The 16,853-nt window shown below is 40.2% G+C and overlaps 1 protein-coding gene across 1 annotated transcript; it reads right to left on the reverse strand.

Annotated features, from left to right (window-relative positions):
• Nucleotides 1-2,755: 2,755 nt before the first annotated feature.
• LOC130733294 (uncharacterized) lies at nt 2,756-7,000 on the reverse strand. Its single transcript, XM_057585427.1, has 4 exons — nt 6,865-7,000; nt 4,205-4,902; nt 3,249-3,914; nt 2,756-2,857 (listed from the first exon to the last, which is right to left on the reverse strand). The coding sequence occupies exons 1-4, from the start codon at nt 6,998-7,000 to the stop codon at nt 2,756-2,758; spliced, it is 1,602 nt and encodes a 533-aa protein (XP_057441410.1).
• Nucleotides 7,001-16,853: the final 9,853 nt, after the last annotated feature.

Genomic DNA, 16,853 nt, shown 5'->3' on the forward strand with positions numbered 1-16,853 from the left:
CGGTTTGGATCGGTTTTAAATCAAATAACAAAAAAAACCGATCCAATTGCTTTGGTTCGGTTCGGTTCATCGGTTTCATCGGATCGATCGAATCCGATGAACACCCCTATGCATCAGATAAGATGAACAAGAGAAAAAATGAAAATGTGATGAGTAATATAATTGAAAGAGCAGAAAAAAAAATATATAAAAAGTGATGTATAAAGGAAGTGAAAAATGATAGGTGTGTCATGGGTGAATAAATTATAGCTCAATATTAAATGTTTGAATTTACGAATATAAAATTCTGAAAGTGCATTTTTACTCTGGTCATTGACACGTCACTTTGGTTACTTACTCAATTAAGTGGTATATTTAATTTTAAAATATTTGTTCACACTATATTTTATGTGTAAATAGTGTAGAAAGAAGATTGACATAAGTAGAATATAGAGTGAACATTGGACTGGATGAGCTCCCTAGAGGGCCTCGCCCAGGGCTGTCCGCCTCGTGGCGATCACACAGGCACAGAGTTGAGCCTCCCTCGCGAGGCCGAAACGGCCCAATAGGGGCAATTAAACTCACAAAGGCCAACCCTTAGCCAATAAATAGGAAGCGGTTACCACATGTAAGGGACTCTTAGCTCATTTCTTAATAATAAACTCTAAATTCAGTTACTCTCTCTCTCTAAGCGGTTATTCTCTCTTTAGGCAGTTACATACTCCCTCTCTAGATTCTCTCTCATTGCAATCCCTTAACTATAGGTACTATACCATATCTCTATGTTCTTGGCAGGAATACTCCACCTCCGAAACCTCCTCCTCCTTCTCCAACGCCTCCGTTGCCTACTCTGCCATCCTCACCTTCGTAGAAAGGAACTCCTGAGAATTCCCCGATCCTTGCAGAAAACAGATCACCGGAGCCTCAGAGGCCAGTTACTCACAGAGATTGGCGGCGTTTGATCCGCAACGTCGACAACATTTGGCAACGGAATGACTATTTGCAAGAACATTTTGATTACCTCCGCCATGAGCAGCAGGACGAGGGAGTGCGAGAGGCGGATGCTGTAGTGGTGTTCGAGCCTTTCTCAGCAGCGGTGGGAGAGGTCGCAAATCCGGACAATATGAAGAATCTCGTCCAGGAATCCTAGAGCAGAAAGACGGATCTGATGGATCACCTTCTATATTTCAACACGGAGATGGTAATCAGTGCGACTTCGAACGCGGTGAAGTGCACAATGTTTCCATCAACGTTCCAAGGCACGACGATGGCGTGGTTCAGGACTCTGCTTCGTGGATCTATCACAAACTTCCGTGATTTTTCCTCAATTTTCTTGTTCAGTTTTCTGCGAGCAAGCTCAAGCAAATCACGATTGATGACCTGTATAACGTTTGTCAGTTGGACGGAGAAACTCTGAAGCAGTATGTGGCGAAGTACAACGCAATGTCTGTCAAGATCGAGGAATTGGAACTGCACGCATGTGCGAGAGCTTTCAAGAATGGACTGTGGCCTGCAATGTTGAACAACAAGCTAAGCAGGAAGCCAACTGATTCAATGGCAAAGATTCGCGCGGGCAAACACCTACGTTTTGGACGAGGAGGACGACGCGTTCAAAAGAAAGCGTGCGAAGAAGGAGAAAGATGGCGGACAAGTGGAACAACTGAAAAAGGACAGGCAAGGCCGGGAAAATGGTGAAAGCATCAAGCGAAGGGAGAAGAAAGTGTAATTCAGGTTCCCTATAGAACGTATGTACTGCACGATGCTGGGACAATAGGTTCGACAATCGCTTAACAGTGAAAACAGAAACTTAAAATAGAAACAACAAAACACAAGAGTTGTTAACCCAGTTCAGTGAAAAACTTTCACATACGTCTGGAGGGTTTGCACCCAACGAAAGGAAATCCACTATCTCAAGATTCAAGAATTACAAACACTCATGAACACCTCAGTTCATAGTTCACTTCCTAATCTACCCAGTGTATTTCTACTTAGTATCTCATCCTAAGTATGAGAGCCCTTCTCACTTTCTCTCAATCACTGCCACAGTGATTGGTGAACACAATCAATAACAAGTGTTTGAAAGCAATCAAACAACACAGAACCCTTCTTTGCTTTATAGAACCAGTGAGCGAAGATGATTCACAACTAACAAAGTACAAATCACAATGAACAATCCTAAAACACTTGATCTCTCTCAATAGCTTCGGTGATCTTCAAGTTTTAGGTCTTCATCCTTTTATAAACTTCAGCACTGGCAACATGGACTCTAGGGTTAGCGTGGGCTGAAGAAACAGATTGTATCAACAACAATTCAAAACGCAATCGTGAAAGATCTTGTTACGTATTGCACAAGAAAAGATAGAAACAAATCTCTTAACAAAGATTGTTTCAACAAATAACAACCCACAACATAAAACCCTTCTGGTACAGCTACTTGATCCTCAAGCAACTACAAAAACATATCTTCATATAATCTTCAAGGGCCCCAACTAAAACTCAAGCTGAGGACTGATGCCCTAGCTTCGCAGAATCAGATGCCACGACATCTGCTTCGACAATCAGTTGTTTTGAAAAAATGCAAGATAACATGTAACAACAATCTCCCCCTTTGTCAAATTTTGTCTAAAACAACTCACAGATCAGAGAAGGTAATAAAAAAGAAACAAGTCTCCCCCTTAAGTGATGTATCCATACCAATCAACTAGCATAGTTGGAACATAACACTTAGCAGCAAAACACACAAACTATCATAGAGAAATATCAGAATAGCATCTGATTACTCTACAGTAGCTGCAGCTTGCACATAAGCTAACCAAAAGAAAACCAGAAGCAGCTTGAACACAACATGAACATAACATAGCCATTGTCTTGAACTTGTCTTCAATATAAACAGACCAAAGCTAACACTAGCAGAAACAAAGAACATAACATAGTCTTCACAGTAGCAGTCTTCAAAATCACTAAATCACCAAATACTACAAATACTACCCCTTTTTAACACAAATTTGGCAAAGGGTCTTCCAACAAAAATAAAGTAGCAAAAACACACAAAGACTTTATTCTTCAGAACTGGATTCCTCTCCAGATTCTTCTGCACTCTCCTTTTCATTCGCATCAGATCCTTCCTCCTCTTCATTGCTCTCAACCTGAGCAGCAGCACTTGGTGCACCTCCTTGGCGATCTTCTTCTTGCAGTTTGAGGAGAAAAATACCAACCTTGAGCTTCCTGGCAGTGCTCACCTTGATTGTCTCCTGCAAAGCCTTGGAGACTTCATGTAATTCAGCTATGATGGCATGGGCACCAGATTCAGTCACAGGCGGGGCAGATGTCGTACTGGTTGCCAGAGCAATGTCTAGGACATGTGGCTCCATAAACAAATGTTTATCCAAGGTGATTGAAACACCTGGGGACATAGCCACCTCATCAGCCCTGAGTATCTGAGGATGCTGCTTGAGAATGATTGCAGTGAGCAGTGAGGGGAACGAAACAGGCAGCCTCACAACACAAGTATCAACATGCTTCAATGTCTGCTCAAAGTCAAAAGCACCAAAATCAAATGTAATTGACTTGCCAATCTTATAGATCAATTTGGCAAGGGTAGCAGAAACACCAGAGATATGCTGAGTAGGGACCCAATTCACAGCACCAATCCTGTTAAGGATTGCATATTTTACATTGAGATTCCCAGTGGACAACAATTTCTTGTGGGGCCACTTCTTCACATGACCAGTAGTAAGTTCCTTGGCAATAGCTTCCAAGGACACTTCTTCATCAGCAAATTCAATAACACTCCTTCCAAGTGCCTGACTGATCACAGCAGGGGAGAACACAACACATTCAGCCCTCACAAAAACCTTCCTGAATTCATCACTCTCAGGAAGTCCAACATCAACAGAGAGTTTCACCAAGAACTCTCTCACAAGTTTCTCATAGCACTGCCAACATGCTGAATTGTCTTCATCAGACTAGCCTTCTCAATAAGAGCAATAACCTCTTTGCACTCAAGAACATCAGGGCCAACTTCCCTTTCCTTGGCCATTCTCCGTTTGCAAACACACTTCCACTTCTGAACATTTTCCTCTAAGTGGAAAGACACTCTATCAATAGGAACAGCAGGAACATTTTGAGGAATACGCTTACCTGAATATTTCTTTTGCTCAGAAGGTCGGATATCCTGGACATCGGCCTCATCATCTGACTCAGAGTCTTCAACATCAATTAGAACTTTCTTTTTCTTCTTCTCACTTGGGGTCTTGACAGCCTTTTGCTTTCCCTTACCCTTCACATCTGCTTGTCTAGACTTGTAGGTTACAGGAGATGATTTGGATCTCTTTTGTGGAGCAGGAGTGGTTTCAGTATCAGGGACCCTTCTTTTTCTTGTCAGCCTAGCAGCAACACTATCAGGAAAAGAAGCAGTAAGAGGAACATCACCAGAATCACCATCAGAAATGTCCTGAACAGAGGCTGGAGCCTGGATTGACTCTTCAGAATTAGGATCCTCAGAACTGTCATTCTTTGGATCAGCATCCTTGGAAGAGGACGATTCAGAAACATCAGGCTGGGTAGCATTGCCTGAATCTTCATGAGAAGTGGAATCCTTTTCAGGATTTTCTTGATCAGGAGTTTCCTGAGACACAGATGTCTCAACATCATGCACATCAACTGGAGAGGACTTCACAGGAGAATCTTCATCATTGATTTCCTCTTCATCAGTAGCATCCTCATAACGAGGGACACTTGTGGGTTCCTTGTTCTGAACCTTGGACATGTAGGTCTTTCTTGTTGGGTTTCTTGTCTTCGGCTTCCCAGAAGCTTTCTTAGGCACAGGAGGAGGTTGAGAAGAACCACTTTTCAAACCCATGCATTTTACCCCCTTAGCAGTTCTTTCAATCTTTGCCTTGACAGAATCATTCTTCCCTGAACCTTGAGACATGATGAAATGAGAACAAACACATACAGGGCACAGAGCGTTAGAGGAAAATGTAGAATTAGAAACAATGAGACTAGTAGAAGATAAATTCACTAGCGGTTGTAGAAACACTATTTGCCCGTTGGAGGTAGTTATAAGGTGAGTGGACCATTATGTAATCTCTTCTCTGTTGATGTCACAACGGCAGTTAATGATGATCAAAAGTAAACTAGCCGTTAACACAATGTGGCACTTTCTAGATTTCCTCATAACGGCAGTTAATTGCTATGCCTCAAAAAGGCAAATCCCAAGATTTCCTCTTAACTTTTCAAAAGTTCTTGCATCAAGGGGTTTTGTGAAAATGTCAGCCAATTGCTTGTCAGTTGTAACATGCTCCAAACTGATAATTTTATCCTCCACCAAGTCTCTAATAAAATGATGTCTAATATCAATATGTTTGGTCCTGCTATGCTGTATGGGATTCTTGGAAATATTGATTGCACTGAGATTGTCGCAGTACAATGTCATGACATCCTGTTCAACATCATACTCCTTCAGCATTTTCTTCATCCACATGAGTTGAGTGCAACTACTTCCTGCTACAATATACTCTGCCTCATCAGTAGATAAGGAGACACAATTTTGCTTCTTGCTAAACCATGAGATCAAGTTAATTTCTAAGAAGAAACACCCACCAGATGTGCTCTTTCTATCATCTGCACTACCTGCCCAATCTGCATCACAGAATCCAACTAAAGAGGAATTTGTATCATGAGTATAGAGAATACCATAGTCACTTGTGCCACAGATGTACTTGATAATTCTCTTCACTTGTAACAGATGACTTGCCTTAGGAACTGCTTGATATCTTGCACAGACACCAACAACAAAGGTGATATCTGGTCTGCTAGCAGTAAGATACAACAAGCTTCCTATCATGCTTCTATAGAGACTTTGATCAACATCTTCTCCTTGCTCATCCTTGGTCAAGTTAATATGTGTCGCAGCAAGAGTTTTCTTGTGACCAGCCTTTTCTAGGCCAAACTTCTTGACTAAACCATTAGCATACTTACTCTGTCATATGAACATAGAGTCCTCCATTTGTTTGACTAGTAGACCTAGGAAATAATTCAATTCACCAACTAAGCTCATCTCAAATTTAGATTTCATTTGTTGGACGAAATGCTCCACCATCGAGTTCGACATCCCTCCAAAAACAATGTCATCCACATAAATCTGTGTTATCATGAGCTTACCTTTGTCATTCTTCACGAACAAAGTTTTATCAATTCCACCCTTGCAGTAACCATTGCTAATAAGAAACTCAGTGAGCCTCTCATACCAAGCCCTAGGTGCTTGCTTCAACCCATACAAGGCTTTCCTCAGTTTGTACACATGGTCTGGATGATGTGGATCTATGAATCCTTTAGGTTGCTCAACATAGACTTCTTCACTCAAATACCCATTTAGAAAAGCACTCTTCACATCCATCTGATAGAGTTTGAACTTCTAAAGACAAGCAACACCTAACAAGAGTCTTATGGATTCCAGTCTAGCTACGGGAGCAAAGGTCTCATCAAAATCAACTCCTTCTATCTGAGTATATCCTTGAGCAACAAGCCTTGCTTTGTTCCTTGTAATTGTTCCAGTTTCATCTGATTTGTTATTGAAGATCCACTTGGTGCCAATGATGTTTACTTCTTCAAGTCTAGGCATTAAATCCCATACTTCATTTCTCCTGAACTGCTCTAGCTCTTCTTCCATAGCATTTATCCAGTATTCATCAGTGAGAGCTTCGTTGACATTCTTGGGTTCTATCTTAGAGATGAAACAACCATGAGCAATAAGACTTCTGGATCTGGTAGTCACCCCTTCTTGAAGATTACCAATGATGTTTTCTTGAGGATGATTCTTCTGAACCCTGATTGATGGAGCTTTGTTTGATGTGGTCTCTTTGTCTTCTTGTTCATCTGCACTTGTCTCAGAATCATTGCCGAGGACGGTTGTTGGAGCATCGGCTGGAACATCTGCACCATCATCATCTTCATTCATATTGGTTTCCTCCTTCTTACTTGGTTCATCATCCACAGTCACATTTACAGATTCCATCATGGTTCTTGTGCGTGAATTAAAAACCCTATATGCTTTGCTGTTCATAGAATACCCCACGAAAATCCCTTCATCAGTCCTTGGATCAAGCTTCCTCCTAGGATCACGATCTGCAAGAATATAACATTTACTTCCAAATATGTGAAAGTATTTTACAGAGGGCTTCCTACCTTTCCATAGCTCATACTGTGTGGAGGATGTCCCTACTCTAATGGTGACCCTATTATGTATGTAACATGCAATACTCATAGCTTCATCCCAAAACTGATGTGGAATCTTCTTAGCATGTAACATCACTCTTGCTGATTCCTGGATAGTTCTATTTTTTCTTTCAACAATTCCATTCTGCTGTGATGTGATGGGGGCAGAAAATTTATGACTTATACCTTCCATGATCACTTCTGATTCTCATAACCACACAATTCTTCTCATTCTGAAGTCTCAAGCATAGATTCTTGAATATTTCAAAAGTATATGATTTTTCTCTCATAAATTCAACCTATGTATACCTGGAAAAATCATCTACACAGACAAACACATACATTTTTCCTCCCAAGCTTTCAACCTGCATAGGACCCATAAGATCCATGTGAAGCAATTCCAGAACCTTTGTCGTGGTCTCATGCTGGAGCACCTTGTGTGACACCTTGGTTTGTTTTCCAATCTCACATCCTCCACAAAGCATTCCTTCTCCCAAGCTCAGTTTAGGCAGACCTCTTATTGCTTCATCAGCAATAACCTTTTGCATGCTCCTGTAGTTGAGATGTCCTAGTCTTTGATGCCATACATTCACCTCATTTTCCTTGGTTATCAAACATCTAGAAACTTGAGCTCTTTCCTCTGATGTCCACATGTAACAATTGTCTTTTGATATGACTCCTCTAATCACAATTCTGTCATCATCAGTAGTCACAACACATTCTATTTTATTGAACTTCACATCAAACCCTTGGTCACAGAGTTGGCTTATGCTGATCAGATTTGCAGTTAGACCGTTGACAAGTAACACATTATTCAGATTAGGAGATTCTGTGCTCACTAGTTTTCCTACTCCCTTGATCTTCCCTTTAGCTCCATCTCCAAAGGTGACCTAGTTGCTGGAGTGACTTCTGATGTCTTGCAAGAAGCTCTTGTTTCCTATCATGTGCTTTGAGCAACCACTATCAAAATACCAGTCTTCCTTTGATGATGCTCTGAATGATGTGTAGGCTACCTGACATCTGACTTCACCCTTGGGCTTCCATTGCTTCCTCATCTGAATAGGCTTTGGAGGCTTGATATTATTGTGCATATGAGGATAGCCAAATAACTTGAAACAATAGAGCTTTATATGACCATTCCTACCACAGTAGTGACACTTCCAAGGTACAGTTTTGCCAAACTTAAGCTGGGGCTTCACATGCCGAGGCACATGTCGGGGCAATGGATCTGGCAACTGATAATTCCTGGGCTTCTTGAATTCAGTTTGTTTTGTAGCAGCAACAAATTTCTTTGCTCCTTTCTGATCTTCTTTGCTTGATGTCCTGTAGTCAAAACCAATTCCCTTCAAAATTCCTCCTTGCTTGCTAGTTTCTTTCAGAAGTTCATCAAGCATGTCAGAACCACTGTTCAGCATCCTAAGAGATTTGTGAGTAGATTCAAGCTTCCTTGTCAGAGTTTCCACTTCCTTTTGAAGTCCTGCATCAGTCAACATTAGGTTAGCCTTTTCCATAATGTCAGCATTTTTAAACTTACTTTGCCATTCCTCCAGGTCTTCTTTCAGCTTTGTGCTGAACTCTTTCAGCCTTTCATTCTGAGAAACAAGTTGTTCTATCTCACTTTGCTTTTCTCTCACAAGTTTACATGCTTCTTCTCACTTGTTATGCAGCAGCTTGTAAGTCTCAGCCAGTTCCTCATCTGAGATGTCCTCATCACTTGACTCAGACTCATAAATAGTTCCAGAGAAGGCATTGACTTTGTTTGCAGATATCTCCTCCTCATCTTCAGTGTCTTCATCTGACCAAGTTATCATCATACCTTTCTTCCGCTTCTTCAGATAAGTAGCACATTCGGTCCTGATATGTCCATATCCTTCACATTCATGACACTACACTCCTTTATTCTGACCAGATCTTTCTTCTTCCTTGGTCCTTCTCCGTGAATTAGAAAACTTGGGTTTGTTGTTGAACTTCATGTCCTGGACATTAGGCCTGGTTCTTTTGTCAATCTTTCTTAATGCTCTATTGAATTTTTTTGCAAGCATAGCCAGAGCCTCAGAAAGGTTTTCACCCTCACAGTCTTCATCATCACCTTCATCAGTGTTAGAAACAAAAGCAATACTCTTATTCTTCTTTTCAGACTTCCTACTTAGTTTGAACTCAAATGTCTGCAAAGAGCCAATAAGTTCATCAACCTTCATGTTCTCAATGTTAAAAGTCAGCCCCAAAGGGTGGTCAAAGTTACAAGTAAAGGTAAACGTGGTTACAATCATTCATCAGCAATCTTATTAACATTTTCCTCTTCTTCATCTTCAACGGCCAGGAAACGCTCCTCATCAAAGCCCGGTGTATCATTTGGACCAACCAAGCCAGCAGGAGTGACTTTCTTGAAAGCTCCCATTGGGCGAAGATCCAGTTGATCGTTGAGGAGTAGGGCTTGGGCCTTGGCGAGAAAGAAGCCACTACCACGCTCTTCAGCGGCGGCAACTTCATCCTTCAACCTTTTCTCAAGCGCCTCAGCATCGGAGGATGCTTGGGCTTTCAGATCCGCGAAAACCTGGTCTTTAGCCTCAACTTGAGCCATCACAACCGCAAGGGCCTCGTCCTTTGACGCCAAGTCACTGCGTAGGGACGCCAGTTCTTCATCCTTGGCGGCAAGAGACTCCTCCCTGGAGGCAACCATTTCAGCGCGAGCGTCCAATTTTTGCTGCATCTCCTTAGATTCCTCCTCCAATTCTTCGATCCTCCCTTGGCTGGTGGATAGATCGGTTTCAAGTTCATCAACTTCACACCCCATCCTGTTCAACCTAATTTCTTGGGCTGCCACCTGGGTCACCAGCCTGTCCGGCGCAGTTCCTCGACCTTGGCGGCGACACCCAAATCTTGAGAGGCCTTCGCAAATAGGCAACTGGCACGAAGTAGGCCCAAGATGGCTTCCTGAGCCATGTCGTCAAGATTTTGATTCCCTTATCCCTTCAATTTCTCGAAGAAAGGATTGGACAGGACAAAGGTAATGGGGTCCGTCAGGCGGTCCATTGAGGGGCTTTCTTTTTCCCCTTTCGGAGGCGAAGTGTGACTTTCTCCAGCACCCTAACGGTTGGAAGCAGGAGAAGCTTGATGAAGCTGGCAGGCGGTGAATGGCGGGGGCGACACCTGGTTGACAGGCACTTGATCCTCAAATTGGGAGTTTAACGGGCGGACACGAGGAGTTGAAGGTAGATCCGTCTCACCCTGATAAGTTGAATTCTCAGGCACCTGACCTGGCTGGGAAGCAACCGTATCTTTAGGGGCGGGACGTACGACAACGTCTCCTTTAGGGGAAGATGAGGTAGCCACCTCGCCCTCTAGGTCTGTTTGAGTGGCGAGGGTCGTCAGACACGATTTTTTGGCTTTCTTAATATTCTTTTTAGGCGAGGGGCTGGCGGCCTCGCCATCAGCATCTGAAGTTGCGGTACGACTCTTTTTTCCCCCGTCAGTGTTGAACTCGGGGGGAAATTGGACAACCTTGGCTTATCAGTTCAGCTCTGGTGAACTTCAGTTTTTATGAAAAGGAAAAGCAAAACATTAGCGAAATTAAAAATAGAGTATATGACGAACGACATAAGCGGAATCAGGATAGGATTCATGGCGATAAGGGATCGCGACCTAAGAATCGGGAAAAGGGTATTTTCACGAGCAACCTTCAGCAATTGCGAGCATTCAAGGATGGGAAGTTTGGCGAAGAAGCTGAGGATGATTTTGTCTTCATCGCTCAGTTATTCTTCCAACGTTTTAGGAACATCGTGGGGGGCTTTGGTCCAGTAAAAAAGGAAGCGGGCGGTCCCGTCCCGCAAGGTGAAGATCTTAGGCTATGAGGGACGGACCACTACTCGAAAGTACCGGCGGGCAAATCCGTCTTTGACATTACTCTTGTACGGGAGAAGACGTTGGCGCCCGGCGCAGGATTTCAGAGAAAACCAGCCGCGGGATCGCAAGGATTTGGGTTCCACAACATAGAAGTAGAAGAAGTGTGTGATTGAGGGCTCAAGCCAACCGCGTTGCAGAGCATCTCGAAACACTTCGCGAAGGCCCAGGCGTTCGAGTGCAGTTGACACAGGGCGACGTTGACCTCCTTCATCACTTGGCAAAGGAACGACGAGAGCGAGAATTTTATTCCAAGGTCGAGGTGCATGTACTCGTAGACATAGAAGAAGTGAAACCTCGTCTTTTTCGCAGCATCCTCGATCGTGCGGTTTTGCCACTGGCGGTTTTTGTCCTTACAACCGCTGGCGTAGAGGATAGACTCGAGGGGCTTCTTGAAGCAAAGTCCACCGGCCTGACGAGCGACGTCGGCGACAGATTTGTTAGTAGTAAGTTCAGAGGGCTGAGGGATGGCCTCCTGAGTAGGGCAAATACTCTGAACAGAAGGCCTAAGCCACGTCCTCGTCAAGAGGGAATCCTCTGGGGGAGGGGGTTCAACCGGGGCCGTTGGAGTCGAGGTGGAACTTCGGGAGGAGTTTAGTGCGACGCTTGGGAGATATTTTTAAGTGGGAATGTGAGTAGGGATACTTACTAGAGGACAAACGCAAGCAGGGAAAGTCCAAGGGAATGAAAAGCAGTGGCGCTGGAGCGGCGGTTCTCTGAGAAGTGCTTGAGAGGAAAATAAGGGTGCAAATGGTGGAAGTCTCAAAAGTGGCAGATGGTAGAGGAATATGGTTTTTATAGGAAAGGGGTGGTTGTTGGAGGGAGACGCGTGAGAGTCTCCTGTGGATGGTTGGTAGAGATCGTGGGGAAGTAGTGGAGAATCGTGCCCTATGATGACGAAGAGAAATGATTACTTTGGGGAAAGACGCGGATTTTTGGGAAGAGCAAACGACGCATTAAATGGGAAGCTACAAGGGTTGATTGGCTTAAATCTAGAGGTACATGCTTTATCAAGATTTGAGGGGACGTTTCGAGAGCAGAGATTGAGGTTCGAAAGAACCGCTGACCTTTGCAGTTCAAACAGCACATCACGCGCGACACGTGCCAGGCCACCAAACTAACGGGCGCTCACCAAGGCTACAAGGCGAGCGGGCTCGTCTTCGTCGCCACAAGTGCACTTGTGGACCTGTGGACTTGTAGGGGCTTACAGGGGAAATTTGTATTCACCTCACGTCATGTTGGCGACTTGCACTCTCATTGCAATCCCTTTACTATATGTACTACACCTTATCTCTATGTTCTTGGCGGGAAAAAATGAAAAATGTGATGAGTGATATGATTGAAAGAAACGAGAAAATATGTATAGAAAAAAAAGATAAGAGAGATATATTGAAAGTGATGTGTAGAGGAAGTAAAAGTAAATCGTAGCTCAAAATTAAATTTTTAAACCGATGAATATCTATATATATATATATATGTAAAGCTCACTTGAGCTATAAAATATTAAATGCATTAAATAATGAAGTTGAACAAATTAAATTTCTATTACTTTCAATATAATGCAAACTTTTGAAACATGCCAATCTTTTTTGTTTTTTTTACTTTACACATGCCAATATTAACATAACTTTTGAAAAATGCACAAAACCTTGATGAATTATGAGATATTTGGGTGCTACATGTATACCTTTTGTCATTTATCTTCATATCTTGCATCCAAACGTAAGGTACTCTTTGGGTTTTTAATTGACCGAAACTACTAACATAACCTTTGTTTTAAATTATGTATTAACAAAATTCTTTTTATTAAATAAATTAAATATAAAGATTGAAAACTGAAAGAAATTAACTAGAGACTATTTAACTACCTACATTAAATAATAAAACTATAAACAAAAATTTGAATTTATTTTTTACTTTACTCATACATCAAAAAACTACATTAAATGTAAGAGTTTATTTATTTATTTCAAGAAAAGAAATCATCAATAAAAAAACTACATTAAATCATTTGACAGTACTATATATTAAATAATAAAAATATTATATACATTAAATAATAAAAAATCATGTTTGTATTTACTATTAATTATAAATTTTCAGTTACTTATACAAGAAATAATTTATTCAATATCAATTGAAAAAAATTAGAATATTAATTTTCAACCATAAGTTGGAGCAGAGAAAATTTAAATAAAATTAAGTAGTATTTTTATATATAAAAAATATTGAGATTTTATATTAATTATTATAATATTTATTAAAAAATAATTAAGACAAAATAGTCTTTAAATTAAAAGTATCGCTCTATAGGTATTTATTAAATATAATATGTGTGTATTGGATGAAAACGTTCTTTAAATATAATTTTCTATCTATTATATATTAGTAGAAATGACTTGAGAAAGAATATTAAAATAAAATAACTGTGACAAAAGTTGAATAAATTTAAATTTAATAAATAATTCTTTACACCAATAAAATCATTTCTTATTATAATTTTAAAAGTTAAAATTACTTTATTGTTGATATAACGTATTAAAAAAAAAATGTCATGAACACAAACGATGCCATAAATAGTGTATTGAGAGCCAACGCTAGCCACCGTTTTGAAGATTAATATGGATGGGGCGTCGAAAGGGAACCTTGGGGTGAGTGATATTGGCGGAGTTTTGAGCAATCATGGAGGGAAGGTGTTAGGTTACTTTGCAAAAGGAACTGAGATGCTGGGTGCTTTTGAGACAGAGGTTCAAGTAGTGTTATATGCTTTATTATTTTGCCAGCATATTAAGTTTTCAAATGTGGTGGTTGAGAGTGATTCCTCCTTAGTGGTTGAGTGAGTATCTAGGGGAGATAGGAGGTCATGAAAATGGGAACATGAAAATGGGAACACATATTTAATCATATAGATCATTTGATGTCTATAATTCAGTGTGTTAGTGTGGTGCGTGTATTGCGAGGGAGAAACATTGTGGCAAACTTTTTGACAAACCAAGGGTGTAGTAGGAAACAACAAATATGAGTATATTGTGATCCAATGTAATTACCTAAATGAGAAGGTTGTTCCCATTTTTATTGCGTTTCAATAAAGTTTTCTTTTAAAAAAAATATCAATTATTAAATTGACTAATATTAATTATTTAGTTCTAGCGAACTCTAATTCTATTTCAATGAAAAGTCTCACTTCCATTACTATTTAATTTATTATATTTTATAATTAAAAATATTTTAATATTTATATATTTATTAAAACTATAAAAACAATATATAATTTTAAGAATATTGTAAATCAACCCGTGCAACGCACGGGTATTATTTCTAGTATAATTCTAAAAGTAAATTTTTCTTTGGTCATGGACATGTCTCTTTCATTATCTGCTCAATTGAGAGATATAATTAATTAGACAAAACTTATGTCCAGGCTTTATATCGGATCCAAACTATCAAGTTCTGCAATTAAATATTTGACGTGTTGGGCAGTTATAGCAACGGAAGCTTGTGTGCCTAGTCAAAGTTTTATGCATCTCCAGATTCTCCACCTTTTTAGAGGCTACAACATCGGATTCAAGTGTTTGAACAAATGACATAGTCAATTTGATCAGAAAAAGTGTATTGCTTTGCAACAGAATGCAATTTAGATGTTTGATGAAATGTCAGGTGTAATTTTTTTTATGTGATAACTAACCAATAATTACAGTATATTTTTTTTGCAAACAAACAAAACTTTATTGATATTAAAGTAGATCATGAGAACCAGTGACGGAAATAATTAGATGAGTGTATAGGTGAAAAAATATAGCAAAAAATTAGCAACAAAATACATTGACTTTCTAAAACAACAAACATTTTGAGATATTGAAAGAAGGTCCAAAACAACAAACTTTCTGGAACGGAGGGAGTATATAGTTTCGCAAAGCTAGAATCATGGGGAACCCTTCCACATTTGGAAATGAGTTAACTACACCCCACAAACAGTCAAGATTGGTGTACTTTAACGCTTTGTTTGGTAGAGAAGAGAAAGATAGAAAAGAAAGAGTAGAGAGAAATATATGAGAAATATAGTCTATTTAGAAGTAGTTTGGGTGTACCAAAAAAAAAAGTAGTTTGGTATGATAAAAAGAGAAGAGAGATAGAGAGGAGAGAATGTTACTTTTTGTGTTTAAAAATAATTATTTTTAATATAAAACTGTTTATGGCGGTCCCTTGGTAGAGAAGAGAGCGATATAGAAAAAAGTGTAGAGAGAAATATGTGAGGAATATAGTAGATTTAGAGGTTGTTTGTTATGATAAAAAAGAGAAGAGGGATAGAAAGGAGAACATGTTACTTTTGGTGTTTAAAAATAATTATTTTTAATATAAAACAATTTATGGCGGTCTGAAAGTAATTAGACCGCCAAGAAAGTGCAACTTGGGATTCGAAAAAATGATCTATAATTATTATACATTTTCTGGCAGTCCCAAACCACCAATAAAGGACAAAAATCAGAAAATAAAATGGACCGGTCCATCTCTCTCCAATTTGGAGAGACCAAAAAAGTAGTGGTCCCACCACTTTTTCTCCCCTCTATCTCCCTCCTCCCACTCACCAAACACACATATTTCATCCTTCCTCCCCCTAACTCTCTCTTCCCCATCTCTCTCTACCCCAACCTCTCTCTACCAAACAAAGCATACAGATTTGTTCACGCATCCACGCTAACATAAATAACATAATATATAATTTAAGCTCACACACAAAGCACGCGATAATTCATTAAATTATAAGATTAGACATTTAATTTATCAATAAGGGCATGTTTGGTATGATGTATAGTATTAGGCCCAATAGTATAAGGCCTCATTGTATTCGACATGATAGGATAAAGCCTGATACAATTTTAATACTAGACAGTGTTTGGTCATACATTGTTTAATTTAGTGGTGACAGTAGTGGTGATATTGGAGGGTGATGATGGTGACGGTGGTGGTGGATGGTGGTGGCGGCGTTAGTGATGGCAGTAGTGGCGGTAGCGACGATGGTGGCAATGATGGAAAATGGTGGTGGTGGCGGCGGTAGTCGGATTAGGAACAACAAAACATGAGTTCAAAACATGAGATGCTATCAAAGAACGCGGCCTTTCCTTTTCATATTGCTATGCGCACGAGGGTTACTAGAAGAACAGGGATGTTGATGGAGTTGAACAGGGTGGGAGATGACAGAGTGGAACAAGGCACAAAAGAAAAAACTAGAAGAATTCAACGGGCACAAAGAGAAGAAAGAAGTGCCAAAGTTACGAGTATGAGAATTGGCAAGTAACTTCGTTTTGATTAAAATTAAATCTCAACTCTTGATACAGATCGAATGGTTACATTTCAAAGCTCTCACCTCTCACGTGTTATCCCCCAAAATCACAACCAGTATCCTTCTTGGGTAATACTCACAACCATAAGAGAAGGAGAGGAATGAGTCAACACTACCTTGCCATCTTGTCATGTGTGCGCTCGAGAGGGTTATTGGAACAACCGGCATGAGAAGACCAAGAGTGTGAGAAGATTACTGGGAAATAAACAAATATAACGGAGATTGAATAAAAAATAGGCATGATGTGATGACGGGAACATGGAACACAGGGGAAGCAGCATGAAATAGGATACATTGTAGGAAATTGTTGTCTCGTATGCAGAGGCAATGCAGACGAAGTTGCTGCAGCTGAAGAGTGAAACAGGGAGATGTCTTCAGAAATCGTTGTGTTGTGCAAGGATACTATTGAGACGAA

The sequence above is a fragment of the Lotus japonicus genome, chromosome 1, assembly GCF_012489685.1.
Source record: "Lotus japonicus ecotype B-129 chromosome 1, LjGifu_v1.2".
NCBI lineage: Eukaryota > Viridiplantae > Streptophyta > Magnoliopsida > Fabales > Fabaceae > Lotus > Lotus japonicus.

What these genes read in the sequence shown, in the direction of transcription:
- LOC130733294 (XM_057585427.1), bottom strand. Translation starts at nt 7,000, where the DNA reads ATGATGGAATCTGTAAATGTGACTGTGGATGATGAACCAAGTAAGAAG. An exon ending in CGGCAATGATTCTGAGACAA is followed by an intron (nt 4,903 to 6,864) that starts GTGCAGATGAAC and finishes TCATGTCTCAAG; the next exon opens with GTTCAGGGAAGAATGATTCT. An exon ending in GTGAGAAGAAGAAAAAGAAA is followed by an intron (nt 3,915 to 4,204) that starts GTTCTAATTGAT and finishes GCATGTTGGCAG; the next exon opens with TGCTATGAGAAACTTGTGAG.